The sequence below is a fragment of the Taudactylus pleione genome, unplaced genomic scaffold, assembly GCF_031769625.1.
Source record: "Taudactylus pleione unplaced genomic scaffold, aTauple2 ptg000861l, whole genome shotgun sequence".
Taxonomy (NCBI): domain Eukaryota; kingdom Metazoa; phylum Chordata; class Amphibia; order Anura; family Myobatrachidae; genus Taudactylus; species Taudactylus pleione.
In genome coordinates, this window is record NW_028285263.1 from 195,647 (window position 1) to 213,937 (window position 18,291).

Below are 18,291 nucleotides of genomic sequence, written 5' to 3' on the forward strand. Positions count from 1 at the left end.
TGCATATGGGTCCGATGGTTCTCGATGTTACCGATGTTTACGTTATCTTGCGTGCTGATCAGGCTGTGAGTAAAGGGAGATGGGCGGCTTAATATGGTGCTGGGCGTCTGCATCTTGTGCCGTGGTCTCCATGCGTGTGCATTGATTAGCATATTCTCGCAGCGGACTGGTGCGTGCGTCTGCGTCCGTGCGTTCCTTGCTGAATTAGGCCCCATGTGCGATAACACTGCTATTGCTGGCGTTCAGTTTCCACATCGATAGATACCACAACCCTCTCCTTGTAGGCAGAGTAAATGTACCAGAACTATTCCTGTTCTGTTCTGAAACTGGTACTAGGGTAGCAGATTGCCATTTCAGGGCAATGGTCAGTGGTGGAACTTGGGGGAGCAGTCTGGAGGGGGTGAGGACCCGCTGTTGAGTCTGTGGAGAGTGGAGACAGGCTCGTGTGCAATGGTTCATGCTTGGGCTACATATTGTGAACTGATTACATCATCATTGTGCACTAACTGGGTCCTGTACATGATTGGGAGAGTGTACAGTAGGTGCCCTCACAGTGCAGCCCCCCCTGATCTACCCACCCACTGACTTCTTCACCGGGTATTGGGTATCCTCCAGCCAAATGCGAAATCCGCCTTCATCAGAGGGACCTGTCTTTGCAAAGTATATTGTATTCTATACCTCCCACACTGCAGCTCCCCCGTGTTTCTCATCGGTCACTTCCAGCCCCTGGTGTCTTCATTGGTCACATCCGACCCCCATGTTTCTCTTTGGTCACATCCAGCCCCCCGTGTTTCTCATTGGTCACATCCAGCCCCCTGTGTTTCCCATTGGTAACATCCAGCCCCCCGTGTCTCTCATCAGTCACATCCAGCCCCCCGTGTTTCTCAACGGTCACATCCAGCCTCTGTGTCTCTCATCGGTCACATCTAGCCCCCTGTGTCTCTCATCGGTCACATCCAGCCCCCTGTGTCTCTCATCGGTCACATCCACCCCCTGTGTCTCTCCTCGGTCACATCCACCTTCTAGTGTCTTTCATCGGTCCCATCCAGCCTCCTGTGTTTCTCATCAGTCACATCCACCTCCTGGTGTCTTTCATCGGTCACATCCAGCCCCCTGTGTTTCTCATCGTCACATCCAGCCCCGTTTCTTTCATTGGTCACATCCAGCGCCGTGTCTTTCATTGGTCACATCCAGCCCCCTGTGTCTTCTTTGGTCACATCCAGCCCCGTGTCTTTCATTGGTCACATCCTGCCACCTGTGTCTTTCATTGGTCACATCCAGCTCCCTGTGTCTTTCATCGGTCACATCTGGCCCCCTGCGTCTCTCAACTGTCACATCCAGCCCCCTGTGTCTCTCATCTGTCACATCCAGCCCCCTGTGTCTCTCATCAGTCACATCCAGCCCCCCGTGTTTCTCATCGGTCACATCCAGCCCCCTGTGTTTCCCATTAGTCACATCCAGCCCCCCATGTCTCTCATCGGTCACATCCAGCCCCCTATGTCTCTCATCAGTCACATCCAGCCCCCTGTGTCTTTCATCGGTCACATCCAGGCCCCTGTGTCTTTCATCGGTCACATCCAGCCCCCTGTGTCTTTCATCGGTCACATCCAGGCCCCTGTGTCTTTCATCGGTCACATCCAGACCCCTGTGTCTTTCATCGGTCACATCCAGCCCCCTGTGTTTCTCATCGGTCACATTCAGCCCCCTGTGTCTCTCATCGGTCACATCCAGCCCCCTGTGTCTTTCATCGGTCACATCCAGCCCGCCATGTCTCTAATCAGTCACATCCAGCTCCCTGTGTCTTTCATCGGTCACATCCAGTCTCCTGTGTCCTTCATCGGTCACATCAGCCCCCTGTGTCTCTCATTGGTCACATCCAGCCCGCCGTGTCTTTCATCGGTCACTTCCAGCCCCCTGTGTCTTTCATCGGTCACATCCAGGCCCCCATGTCTTTCATCGGTCACATCCAGCCCCCTGTGTCTTTCATCGGTCACATCCAGCCCCCCATGTCTTTCATCGGTCACATCCAGCCCTCCGTGTCTCTCATCGGTCACATCCAGCCCGCCGTGTCTTTCATCGGTCACTTCCAGCCCCCTGTGTCTTTCATCGGTCACATCCAGCCCCCCATGTCTTTCATCGGTCACATCCAGCCCCCTGTGTCTTTCATCGGTCACATCCAGCCCCCCAGGTCTTTCATCGGTCACATCCAGCCCTCCGTGTCTCTCATCGGTCACATCCAGCCCCCTGTGTCTTTCATCGGTCACTTCCAGCCCCATGCGTCTCTCATTGGTCACATCTAGCCCACCGTGTCTCTCATTGGTCACATCCAGCCCCATCTGTCTTTTGTCCATCATCTGTAGTAGAAATGTTAGTGGTTTGTCTTGTTTTGCCCCTAGATCAGCATGTACATTGCACTACTGACAAGTCTGATAGTCCATTTGACTTTTATTTGTCATAATACCCTGTGACTGAGCATTGACAGACATCCCCCTCCCCTAGGACAATTATCTGTCCTATCAGGTAGACAATGGGCCTGATTCAGAGCCGTTCGCTATTTGCGGTCGTTCGTTCAAAAACAAGGGGTGGCTATTCAAATGATCAGTTCGCAAATTGCAGTCTGTTCACACCTCTAAGTCTGAATGAGCGAGCAAAACATACGCTCGTTTATTTGTTAAAAACGCCCCCTGGCCGCACGCACCATACATCATGTCCGCTATTTATTAGATTAATCAAGTACATCGAACAGCGTATGAACTGCTCGCTATTCTTGTGGTTGGTTTTTGCTACCACAATCTTGCGAGCAGTTCTGGCTATAAAATAACCCAGTGACGTGGTCAATGACGCTGCTGTATTAATTATGCACACCCATAAAACGCCCGTTTTGACCTTTAAGCACGCCTGCGTTCGGATCTCCACTCCCCATTTTCAAGCACCTTCCCCTGTTACCACCCACATACACCTCATTCTGTCACTCAAAATAGCAGGCATTCGCTATATTGCGAGCACATGAATTTCGGCCGCACTGACTGGTTCGCGCATGCGTATAACGATCCGTACGCATGCGCAGATGTGCGAACATCGCTCGGAACGAGCGTACTGCCGCTAGCGAGTGGCTCTGAATGTGGGCCAATAAGCGAAAGGAAATGTAAAAAAATGTAGAATCTCAATAAAGTCGTTATTTGTTCTTTTGTAGATAATGACATGGATCGTTTCTGTACACCATCCCCACCAAACTCACCGAGCCTCCAGAACGAAAGCTGTAATATTGCCCCTCTGACACCGTCACAGTCCCCGGTAAGTACAGTAACATACCGTGATTGTCTAATTATAGTATACGTCTACCAGACTAGAATCGAGTTACAGCCTGGAGCAGGCATTATAGCAGCAGCGCAAAGTTCTGCTCATCTAATCATTTCACTTTCAATTTGCTGTTACAGGCGATGCTGGAGATAATGACAGTGTATGCGCCGGGCTCACGCCAGGAGATAATGACAGTATATGCATCAGGCTCACGCCAAGAAATAATGACAGTATATGCATCAGGCTAACACCAGGAGATAATGACATTATATACATCAGGCTCACACCAGGAGATAATGACAGTATATACATCAGGCTCACACCAGGAGATAATGACAGTATAAGCACCAGGCTCACGCCAGGAGATAATGACAGTATATGCATCAGGCTCACACCAGGAGATAATGACAGTATATGCGCCAGGCTCACACCAGGAGATAATGACAGTATATACATCAGGCTCACACCAGGAGATAATGACAGTATATACATCAGGCTCACACCAGGAGATAATGACAGTATATATATCAGGCTCACGCCAGGAGATAATGACAGTATATATATCAGGCTCACGCCAGGAGATAATGACAGTATATACATCAGGCTCACACCAGGAGATAATGACAGTATATGCATCAGGCTCACGCCAGGAGATAATGACACTATATGCGTCAGGCTCACACCAGGAGCTAATGACAGTATATACATCAGGCTCACACCAGGAGCTAATGACAGTATATGCATCAGGCTCACGCCAGGAGATAATGACAGTATATGCATCAGGCTCACACCAGGAGATAATGACAGTATATGTATCAGGCTCACACCAGGAGATAATGACAGTATATACATCAGGCTCACACCAGGAGATAATGACAGTATATGCATCAGGCTCACACCAGGAGATAATGACAGTATATACATCAGGCTCACACCAGGAGATAATGACAGTATATGCGCCAGGCTCACACCAGGAAATAATGACAGTATATGCGCCAGGCTCACACCAGGAGATAATGACAGTATATACATCAGGCTCACACCAGGAGATAATGACAGTATAAGCACCAGGCTCACGCCAGGAGATAATGACAGTATATGCATCAGGCTCACACCAGGAGATAATGACAGTATATGCGCCAGGCTCACACCAGGAGATAATGACAGTATATGCGCCAGGCTCACACCAGGAGATAATGACAGTATATGCGCCAGGCTCACACCAGGAGATAATGACAGTATATGCGCCAGGCTCACACCAGGAGATAATGACAGTATATGCGCCAGGCTCACAACCGGAGATAATGACAGTATATGCGCCAGGCTCACGCCAGGAGATAATGACAGTATATGCGCCAGGCTCACGCCAGGAGATCATGACAGTATATGCGCCAGGCTCACACCAGGAAATAATGACAGTATATGCGCCAGGCTCACACCAGGAGATAATGACAGTATATACATCAGGCTCACACCAGGAGATAATGACAGTATATACATCAGGCTCACACCAGGAGATAATGACAGTATATATATCAGGCTCACGCCAGGAGATAATGACAGTATATATATCAGGCTCACGCCAGGAGATAATGACAGTATATACATCAGGCTCACACCAGGAGATAATGACAGTATATGCATCAGGCTCACGCCAGGAGATAATGACACTATATGCGCCAGGCTCACACCAGGAGCTAATGACAGTATATACATCAGGCTCACACCAGGAGCTAATGACAGTATATGCATCAGGCTCACGCCAGGAGATAATGACAGTATATGCATCAGGCTCACACCAGGAGATAATGACAGTATATACATCAGGCTCACACCAGGAGATAATGACAGTATATGCATCAGGCTCACACCAGGAGATAATGACAGTATATGCATCAGGCTCACACCAGGAGATAATGACAGTATATGCGCCAGGCTCACACCAGGAAATAATGACAGTATATGCGCCAGGCTCACACCAGGAGATAATGACAGTATATACATCAGGCTCACACCAGGAGATAATGACAGTATAAGCACCAGGCTCACGCCAGGAGATAATGACAGTATATGCATCAGGCTCACACCAGGAGATAATGACAGTATATGCGCCAGGCTCACACCAGGAGATAATGACAGTATATGCGCCAGGCTCACACCAGGAGATAATGACAGTATATGCGCCAGGCTCACACCAGGAGATAATGACAGTATATACATCAGGCTCACACCAGGAGATAATGACAGTATATGCGCCAGGCTCACACCAGGAGATAATGACAGTATATGCGCCAGGCTCACACCAGGAGATAATGACAGTATATGCGCCAGGCTCACACCAGGAGATAATGACAGTATATGCGCCAGGCTCACGCCAGGAGATAATGACAGTATATGCGCCAGGCTCACGCCAGGAGATTATGACAGTATATGCGCCAGGCTCACGCCAGGAGATAATGACAGTATATGCGCCAGGCTCACGCCAGGAGATAATGACAGTATATGCGCCAGGCTCACGCCAGGAGATAATGACAGTATATGCGCCAGGCTCACGCCAGGAGATAATGACAGTATATGCGCCAGGCTCACGCCAGGAGATAATGACAGTATATGCGCCAGGCTCACGCCAGGAGATAATGACAGTATATGCGCCAGGCTCACGCCAGGAGATAATGACAGTATATGCGCCAGGCTCACCCCAGGAGATAATGACAGTATATGCGCCAGGCTCACACCAGGAGATAATGACAGTATATACATCAGGCTCACACCAGGAGATAATGACAGTATATACATCAGGCTCACACCAGGAGATAATGATAGTATATACACCAGGCTCACACCAGGAGATAATGATAGTATATACACCAGGCTCACGCCAGGAGATAATGACAGTATATGCACCAGGCTCACGCCAGGACATAATGACAGTATATGCGCCATCTCACACCAGGAGATAATGACAGTATATGCACCAGGCTCACACCAGGAGATAATGACAGTATAGTATATGCACCAGGCTCACACCAGGAGATAATGACAGTATATACATCAGGCTCACACCAGGAGATAATGACAGTATATGCATCAGGCTCACACCAGGAGATAATGACAGTATATATATCAGGCTCACACCAGGAGATAATGACAGTATATGCCCCAGGCTCACACCAGGAAATAATGACAGTATATGCGCCAGGCTCACACCAGGAGATAATGACAGTATATACATCAGGCTCACACCAGGAGATAATGACAGTATAAGCACCAGGCTCACGCCAGGAGATAATGACAGTATATGCATCAGGCTCACACCAGGAGATAATGACAGTATATGCGCCAGGCTCACACCAGGAGATAATGACAGTATATGCGCCAGGCTCGCGCCAGGAGATAATGACAGTATATACATCAGGCTCACACCAGGAGATAATGACAGTATATGCGCCAGGCTCACACCAGGAGATAATGACAGTATATGCGCCAGGCTCACACCAGGAGATAATGACAGTATATGCGCCAGGCTCACACCAGGAGATAATGACAGTATATGCGCCAGGCTCACACCAGGAGATAATGACAGTATATGCGCCAGGCTCACACCAGGAGATAATGACAGTATATGCGCCAGGCTCACGCCAGGAGATAATGACAGTATATGCGCCAGGCTCACGCCAGGAGATAATGACAGTATATGCGCCAGGCTCACGCCAGGAGATAATGACAGTATATGCGCCAGGCTCACACCAGGAAATAATGACAGTATATGCGCCAGGCTCACACCAGGAGATAATGACAGTATATACATCAGGCTCACACCAGGAGATAATGACAGTATATACATCAGGCTCACACCAGGAGATAATGACAGTATATACATCAGGCTCACACCAGGAGATAATGACAGTATATATATCAGGCTCACGCCAGGAGATAATGACAGTATATATATCAGGCTCACGCCAGGAGATAATGACAGTATATACATCAGGCTCACGCCAGGAGATAATGACAGTATATGCATCAGGCTCACGCCAGGAGATAATGACACTATATGCGCCAGGCTCACACCAGGAGCTAATGACAGTATATACATCAGGCTCACACCAGGAGCTAATGACAGTATATGCATCAGGCTCACGCCAGGAGATAATGACAGTATATGCATCAGGCTCACGCCAGGAGATAATGACAGTATATGCATCAGGCTCACACCAGGAGATAATGACAGTATATGTATCAGGCTCACACCAGGAGATAATGACAGTATATACATCAGGCTCACACCAGGAGATAATGACAGTATATGCATCAGGCTCACACCAGGAGATAATGACAGTATATACATCAGGCTCACACCAGGAGATAATGACAGTATATGCGCCAGGCTCACACCAGGAAATAATGACAGTATATGCGCCAGGCTCACACCAGGAGATAATGACAGTATATACATCAGGCTCACACCAGGAGATAATGACAGTATAAGCACCAGGCTCACGCCAGGAGATAATGACAGTATATGCATCAGGCTCACACCAGGAGATAATGACAGTATATGCGCCAGGCTCACACCAGGAGATAATGACAGTATATACATCAGGCTCACACCAGGAGATAATGACAGTATATACATCAGGCTCACACCAGGAGATAATGACAGTATATATATCAGGCTCACGCCAGGAGATAATGACAGTATATATATCAGGCTCACGCCAGGAGATAATGACAGTATATACATCAGGCTCACACCAGGAGATAATGACAGTATATGCATCAGGCTCACGCCAGGAGATAATGACACTATATGCGCCAGGCTCACACCAGGAGCTAATGACAGTATATACATCAGGCTCACACCAGGAGCTAATGACAGTATATGCATCAGGCTCACGCCAGGAGATAATGACAGTATATGCATCAGGCTCACGCCAGGAGATAATGACAGTATATACATCAGGCTCACACCAGGAGATAATGACAGTATATGCATCAGGCTCACACCAGGAGATAATGACAGTATATACATCAGGCTCACACCAGGAGATAATGACAGTATATGCGCCAGGCTCACACCAGGAAATAATGACAGTATAAGCGCCAGGCTCACGCCAGGAGATAATGACAGTATATGCATCAGGCTCACACCAGGAGATAATGACAGTATATGCGCCAGGCTCACACCAGGAGATAATGACAGTATATGCGCCAGGCTCACACCAGGAGATAATGACAGTATATGCGCCAGGCTCACACCAGGAGATAATGACAGTATATACATCAGGCTCACACCAGGAGATAATGACAGTATATGCGCCAGGCTCACACCAGGAGATAATGACAGTATATGCGCCAGGCTCACACCAGGAGATAATGACAGTATATGCGCCAGGCTCACACCAGGAGATAATGACAGTATATGCGCCAGGCTCACGCCAGGAGATAATGACAGTATATGCGCCAGGCTCACGCCAGGAGATTATGACAGTATATGCGCCAGGCTCACGCCAGGAGATAATGACAGTATATGCGCCAGGCTCACGCCAGGAGATAATGACAGTATATGCGCCAGGCTCACGCCAGGAGATAATGACAGTATATGCGCCAGGCTCACGCCAGGAGATAATGACAGTATATGCGCCAGGCTCACGCCAGGAGATAATGACAGTATATGCGCCAGGCTCACCCCAGGAGATAATGACAGTATATGCGCCAGGCTCACACCAGGAGATAATGACAGTATATACATCAGGCTCACACCAGGAGATAATGACAGTATATACATCAGGCTCACACCAGGAGATAATGATAGTATATACACCAGGCTCACACCAGGAGATAATGATAGTATATACACCAGGCTCACGCCAGGAGATAATGACAGTATATGCACCAGGCTCACGCCAGGACATAATGACAGTATATGCGCCATCTCACACCAGGGATAATGACAGTATATGCACCAGGCTCACACCAGGAGATAATGACAGTATAGTATATGCGCCAGGTTCACACCAGGAGATAATGACAGTATATACATCAGGCTCACACCAGGAGATAATGACAGTATATGCATCAGGCTCACACCAGGAGATAATGACAGTATATACATCAGGCTCACACCAGGAGATAATGACAGTATATGCGCCAGGCTCACACCAGGAAATAATGACAGTATATGCGCCAGGCTCACACCAGGAGATAATGACAGTATATACATCAGGCTCACACCAGGAGATAATGACAGTATAAGCACCAGGCTCACGCCAGGAGATAATGACAGTATATGCATCAGGCTCACACCAGGAGATAATGACAGTATATGCGCCAGGCTCACACCAGGAGATAATGACAGTATATGCGCCAGGCTCACGCCAGGAGATAATGACAGTATATACATCAGGCTCACACCAGGAGATAATGACAGTATATGCGCCAGGCTCACACCAGGAGATAATGACAGTATATGCGCCAGGCTCACACCAGGAGATAATGACAGTATATGCGCCAGGCTCACACCAGGAGATAATGACAGTATATGCGCCAGGCTCACACCAGGAGATAATGACAGTATATGCGCCAGGCTCACACCAGGAGATAATGACAGTATATGCGCCAGGCTCACGCCAGGAGATAATGACAGTATATGCGCCAGGCTCACGCCAGGAGATAATGACAGTATATGCGCCAGGCTCACGCCAGGAGATAATGACAGTATATGCGCCAGGCTCACGCCAGGAGATAATGACAGTATATGCGCCAGGCTCACGCCAGGAGATAATGACAGTATATGCGCCTGGCTCACGCCAGGAGATAATGACAGTATATGCGCCAGGCTCACGCCAGGAGATAATGACAGTATATACATCAGGCTCACACCAGGATATAATGACAGTATATGCGCCAGGCTCACACCAGGAGATAATGACAGTATATGCGCCAGGCTCACACCAGGAGATAATGACAGTATATACATCAGGCTCACACCAGGAGATAATGACAGTATATACATCAGGCTCACACCAGGAGATAATGATAGTATATACACCAGGCTCACGCCAGGAGATAATGACAGTATATGCACCAGGCTCATGCCAGGACATAATGACAGTATAGTATATGCGCCAGGCTCATACCAGGAGATAATGACAGTATATGCGCCAGGCTCACACCAGGAGATAATGACAGTATATACATCAGGTCCACACCAGGAGATAATGACAGTATATGCGCCAGGCTCACACCAGGAGATAATGATAGTATATGCGCCAGGCTCACACCAAGAGATAATGACAGTATATACATCAGGCTCACACCAGGAGATAATGACAGTATATACATCAGGCTCACACCAGGAGATAATGATAGTATATACACGAGGCTCACGCCAGGAGATAATGACAGTATATGCACCAGGCTCACGCCAGGAGATAATGACAGTATATGCGCCATCTCACACCAGGAGATAATGACAGTATATGCACCAGGCTCACACCAGGAGATAATGATAGTATATGCGCCAGGCTCACACCAGGAGATAATGATAGTATATGCACCAGGCTCAAGCCAGCAGATAATGACAGTATATGCATCAGGCTCACACCAGGAGATAATGACAGTATATGCGCCAGGCTCACACCAGGAGATAATGACAGTATAGTATATGCGCCAGGCTCACACCAGGAGATAATGACAGTATATGCGCCAGGCTCACACCAGGAGATAATGACAGTATATACATCCGGTCCACACCAGGAGATAATGACAGTATATGCGCCAGGCTCACACCAGGAGATAATGACAGTATATGCGCCAGGCTCACACCAGGAGATAATGATAGTATATGCGTCAGGCTCACACCAGGAGATAATGACAGTACAGTATATGCATCAGGCTCACACCAGGAGATAATGACAGTATTTGCACCAGGCTCATGCCAGGACATAATCACAGTATATGCGCCATCTCAAGCCAGGATATAATGATAGTATATGCACCAGGCTCACGCCAGGAGATAATGACAGTATATGCACCAGGCTCACGCCAGGAGATAATGACAGTATATGCATCAGGCTCACGCCAGGAGATAATGACAGTATATGCATCAGGCTCACACCAGGAGATAATGACAGTATATGCGCCAGGCTCACACCAGGAGATAATGACAGTATATGCGCCAGGCTCACACCAGGAGATAATGACGGTATATACATCAGGCCCACACCAGGAGATAATGACAGTATATGCATCAGGCTCACGCCAGGAGATAATGACACTATATGCGTCAGGCTCACACCAGGAGCTAATGACAGTATATACATCAGGCTCACACCAGGAGCTAATGACAGTATATGCATCAGGCTCACGCCAGGAGATAATGACAGTATATGCATCAGGCTCACACCAGGAGATAATGACAGTATATGTATCAGGCTCACACCAGGAGATAATGACAGTATATGCGCCAGGCTCACAACCGGAGATAATGACAGTATATGCGCCAGGCTCACGCCAGGAGATAATGACAGTATATGCGCCAGGCTCACGCCAGGAGATCATGACAGTATATGCGCCAGGCTCACACCAGGAAATAATGACAGTATATGCGCCAGGCTCACACCAGGAGATAATGACAGTATATACATCAGGCTCACACCAGGAGATAATGACAGTATATACATCAGGCTCACACCAGGAGATAATGACAGTATATATATCAGGCTCACGCCAGGAGATAATGACAGTATATATATCAGGCTCACGCCAGGAGATAATGACAGTATATACATCAGGCTCACACCAGGAGATAATGACAGTATATGCATCAGGCTCACGCCAGGAGATAATGACACTATATGCGCCAGGCTCACACCAGGAGCTAATGACAGTATATACATCAGGCTCACACCAGGAGCTAATGACAGTATATGCATCAGGCTCACGCCAGGAGATAATGACAGTATATGCATCAGGCTCACACCAGGAGATAATGACAGTATATACATCAGGCTCACACCAGGAGATAATGACAGTATATGCATCAGGCTCACACCAGGAGATAATGACAGTATATGCATCAGGCTCACACCAGGAGATAATGACAGTATATGCGCCAGGCTCACACCAGGAAATAATGACAGTATATGCGCCAGGCTCACACCAGGAGATAATGACAGTATATACATCAGGCTCACACCAGGAGATAATGACAGTATAAGCACCAGGCTCACGCCAGGAGATAATGACAGTATATGCATCAGGCTCACACCAGGAGATAATGACAGTATATGCGCCAGGCTCACACCAGGAGATAATGACAGTATATGCGCCAGGCTCACACCAGGAGATAATGACAGTATATGCGCCAGGCTCACACCAGGAGATAATGACAGTATATACATCAGGCTCACACCAGGAGATAATGACAGTATATGCGCCAGGCTCACACCAGGAGATAATGACAGTATATGCGCCAGGCTCACACCAGGAGATAATGACAGTATATGCGCCAGGCTCACACCAGGAGATAATGACAGTATATGCGCCAGGCTCACGCCAGGAGATAATGACAGTATATGCGCCAGGCTCACGCCAGGAGATTATGACAGTATATGCGCCAGGCTCACGCCAGGAGATAATGACAGTATATGCGCCAGGCTCACGCCAGGAGATAATGACAGTATATGCGCCAGGCTCACACCAGGAGATAATGACAGTATATGCGCCAGGCTCACACCAGGAGATAATGACAGTATATGCGCCAGGCTCACACCAGGAGATAATGACAGTATATGCGCCAGGCTCACAACCGGAGATAATGACAGTATATGCGCCAGGCTCACGCCAGGAGATAATGACAGTATATGCGCCAGGCTCACGCCAGGAGATCATGACAGTATATGCGCCAGGCTCACACCAGGAAATAATGACAGTATATGCGCCAGGCTCACACCAGGAGATAATGACAGTATATACATCAGGCTCACACCAGGAGATAATGACAGTATATACATCAGGCTCACACCAGGAGATAATGACAGTATATATATCAGGCTCACGCCAGGAGATAATGACAGTATATATATCAGGCTCACGCCAGGAGATAATGACAGTATATACATCAGGCTCACACCAGGAGATAATGACAGTATATGCATCAGGCTCACGCCAGGAGATAATGACACTATATGCGCCAGGCTCACACCAGGAGCTAATGACAGTATATACATCAGGCTCACACCAGGAGCTAATGACAGTATATGCATCAGGCTCACGCCAGGAGATAATGACAGTATATGCATCAGGCTCACACCAGGAGATAATGACAGTATATACATCAGGCTCACACCAGGAGATAATGACAGTATATGCATCAGGCTCACACCAGGAGATAATGACAGTATATGCATCAGGCTCACACCAGGAGATAATGACAGTATATGCGCCAGGCTCACACCAGGAAATAATGACAGTATATGCGCCAGGCTCACACCAGGAGATAATGACAGTATATACATCAGGCTCACACCAGGAGATAATGACAGTATAAGCACCAGGCTCACGCCAGGAGATAATGACAGTATATGCATCAGGCTCACACCAGGAGATAATGACAGTATATGCGCCAGGCTCACACCAGGAGATAATGACAGTATATGCGCCAGGCTCACACCAGGAGATAATGACAGTATATGCGCCAGGCTCACACCAGGAGATAATGACAGTATATACATCAGGCTCACACCAGGAGATAATGACAGTATATGCGCCAGGCTCACACCAGGAGATAATGACAGTATATGCGCCAGGCTCACACCAGGAGATAATGACAGTATATGCGCCAGGCTCACACCAGGAGATAATGACAGTATATGCGCCAGGCTCACGCCAGGAGATAATGACAGTATATGCGCCAGGCTCACGCCAGGAGATTATGACAGTATATGCGCCAGGCTCACGCCAGGAGATAATGACAGTATATGCGCCAGGCTCACGCCAGGAGATAATGACAGTATATGCGCCAGGCTCACGCCAGGAGATAATGACAGTATATGCGCCAGGCTCACGCCAGGAGATAATGACAGTATATGCGCCAGGCTCACGCCAGGAGATAATGACAGTATATGCGCCAGGCTCACGCCAGGAGATAATGACAGTATATGCGCCAGGCTCACGCCAGGAGATAATGACAGTATATGCGCCAGGCTCACCCCAGGAGATAATGACAGTATATGCGCCAGGCTCACACCAGGAGATAATGACAGTATATACATCAGGCTCACACCAGGAGATAATGACAGTATATACATCAGGCTCACACCAGGAGATAATGATAGTATATACACCAGGCTCACACCAGGAGATAATGATAGTATATACACCAGGCTCACGCCAGGAGATAATGACAGTATATGCACCAGGCTCACGCCAGGACATAATGACAGTATATGCGCCATCTCACACCAGGAGATAATGACAGTATATGCACCAGGCTCACACCAGGAGATAATGACAGTATAGTATATGCACCAGGCTCACACCAGGAGATAATGACAGTATATACATCAGGCTCACACCAGGAGATAATGACAGTATATGCATCAGGCTCACACCAGGAGATAATGACAGTATATATATCAGGCTCACACCAGGAGATAATGACAGTATATGCCCCAGGCTCACACCAGGAAATAATGACAGTATATGCGCCAGGCTCACACCAGGAGATAATGACAGTATATACATCAGGCTCACACCAGGAGATAATGACAGTATAAGCACCAGGCTCACGCCAGGAGATAATGACAGTATATGCATCAGGCTCACACCAGGAGATAATGACAGTATATGCGCCAGGCTCACACCAGGAGATAATGACAGTATATGCGCCAGGCTCGCGCCAGGAGATAATGACAGTATATACATCAGGCTCACACCAGGAGATAATGACAGTATATGCGCCAGGCTCACACCAGGAGATAATGACAGTATATGCGCCAGGCTCACACCAGGAGATAATGACAGTATATGCGCCAGGCTCACACCAGGAGATAATGACAGTATATGCGCCAGGCTCACACCAGGAGATAATGACAGTATATGCGCCAGGCTCACACCAGGAGATAATGACAGTATATGCGCCAGGCTCACGCCAGGAGATAATGACAGTATATGCGCCAGGCTCACGCCAGGAGATAATGACAGTATATGCGCCAGGCTCACGCCAGGAGATAATGACAGTATATGCGCCAGGCTCACACCAGGAAATAATGACAGTATATGCGCCAGGCTCACACCAGGAGATAATGACAGTATATACATCAGGCTCACACCAGGAGATAATGACAGTATATACATCAGGCTCACACCAGGAGATAATGACAGTATATACATCAGGCTCACACCAGGAGATAATGACAGTATATATATCAGGCTCACGCCAGGAGATAATGACAGTATATATATCAGGCTCACGCCAGGAGATAATGACAGTATATACATCAGGCTCACGCCAGGAGATAATGACAGTATATGCATCAGGCTCACGCCAGGAGATAATGACACTATATGCGCCAGGCTCACACCAGGAGCTAATGACAGTATATACATCAGGCTCACACCAGGAGCTAATGACAGTATATGCATCAGGCTCACGCCAGGAGATAATGACAGTATATGCATCAGGCTCACGCCAGGAGATAATGACAGTATATGCATCAGGCTCACACCAGGAGATAATGACAGTATATGTATCAGGCTCACACCAGGAGATAATGACAGTATATACATCAGGCTCACACCAGGAGATAATGACAGTATATGCATCAGGCTCACACCAGGAGATAATGACAGTATATACATCAGGCTCACACCAGGAGATAATGACAGTATATGCGCCAGGCTCACACCAGGAAATAATGACAGTATATGCGCCAGGCTCACACCAGGAGATAATGACAGTATATACATCAGGCTCACACCAGGAGATAATGACAGTATAAGCACCAGGCTCACGCCAGGAGATAATGACAGTATATGCATCAGGCTCACACCAGGAGATAATGACAGTATATGCGCCAGGCTCACACCAGGAGATAATGACAGTATATACATCAGGCTCACACCAGGAGATAATGACAGTATATACATCAGGCTCACACCAGGAGATAATGACAGTATATATATCAGGCTCACGCCAGGAGATAATGACAGTATATATATCAGGCTCACGCCAGGAGATAATGACAGTATATACATCAGGCTCACACCAGGAGATAATGACAGTATATGCATCAGGCTCACGCCAGGAGATAATGACACTATATGCGCCAGGCTCACACCAGGAGCTAATGACAGTATATACATCAGGCTCACACCAGGAGCTAATGACAGTATATGCATCAGGCTCACGCCAGGAGATAATGACAGTATATGCATCAGGCTCACGCCAGGAGATAATGACAGTATATACATCAGGCTCACACCAGGAGATAATGACAGTATATGCATCAGGCTCACACCAGGAGATAATGACAGTATATACATCAGGCTCACACCAGGAGATAATGACAGTATATGCGCCAGGCTCACACCAGGAAATAATGACAGTATAAGCGCCAGGCTCACGCCAGGAGATAATGACAGTATATGCATCAGGCTCACACCAGGAGATAATGACAGTATATGCGCCAGGCTCACACCAGGAGATAATGACAGTATATGCGCCAGGCTCACACCAGGAGATAATGACAGTATATGCGCCAGGCTCACACCAGGAGATAATGACAGTATATACATCAGGCTCACACCAGGAGATAATGACAGTATATGCGCCAGGCTCACACCAGGAGATAATGACAGTATATGCGCCAGGCTCACACCAGGAGATAATGACAGTATATGCGCCAGGCTCACACCAGGAGATAATGACAGTATATGCGCCAGGCTCACGCCAGGAGATAATGACAGTATATGCGCCAGGCTCACGCCAGGAGATTATGACAGTATATGCGCCAGGCTCACGCCAGGAGATAATGACAGTATATGCGCCAGGCTCACGCCAGGAGATAATGACAGTATATGCGCCAGGCTCACGCCAGGAGATAATGACAGTATATGCGCCAGGCTCACGCCAGGAGATAATGACAGTATATGCGCCAGGCTCACGCCAGGAGATAATGACAGTATATGCGCCAGGCTCACCCCAGGAGATAATGACAGTATATGCGCCAGGCTCACACCAGGAGATAATGACAGTATATACATCAGGCTCACACCAGGAGATAATGACAGTATATACATCAGGCTCACACCAGGAGATAATGATAGTATATACACCAGGCTCACACCAGGAGATAATGATAGTATATACACCAGGCTCACGCCAGGAGATAATGACAGTATATGCACCAGGCTCACGCCAGGACATAATGACAGTATATGCGCCATCTCACACCAGGGATAATGACAGTATATGCACCAGGCTCACACCAGGAGATAATGACAGTATAGTATATGCGCCAGGTTCACACCAGGAGATAATGACAGTATATACATCAGGCTCACACCAGGAGATAATGACAGTATATGCATCAGGCTCACACCAGGAGATAATGACAGTATATACATCAGGCTCACACCAGGAGATAATGACAGTATATGCGCCAGGCTCACACCAGGAAATAATGACAGTATATGCGCCAGGCTCACACCAGGAGATAATGACAGTATATACATCAGGCTCACACCAGGAGATAATGACAGTATAAGCACCAGGCTCACGCCAGGAGATAATGACAGTATATGCATCAGGCTCACACCAGGAGATAATGACAGTATATGCGCCAGGCTCACACCAGGAGATAATGACAGTATATGCGCCAGGCTCACGCCAGGAGATAATGACAGTATATACATCAGGCTCACACCAGGAGATAATGACAGTATATGCGCCAGGCTCACACCAGGAGATAATGACAGTATATGCGC

General features: G+C 47.9%; 1 protein-coding gene across 4 annotated transcripts in view; it reads left to right on the plus strand.

Moving 5' to 3' along the window:
* Nucleotides 1–18,291, plus strand: part of HSPA12B (heat shock protein family A (Hsp70) member 12B) — a 263,670-nt gene that overhangs the window by 130,547 nt on the left and 114,832 nt on the right. For all 4 annotated transcript variants that reach the window (XM_088458888.1, XM_088458891.1, XM_088458889.1 and 1 more), the window contains one exon: nucleotides 3,194–3,294. In XM_088458888.1, coding sequence (XP_088315014.1) covers nucleotides 3,194–3,294 — 101 coding nt within the window. The remainder of the gene's footprint in view (nucleotides 1–3,193; nucleotides 3,295–18,291) is intronic.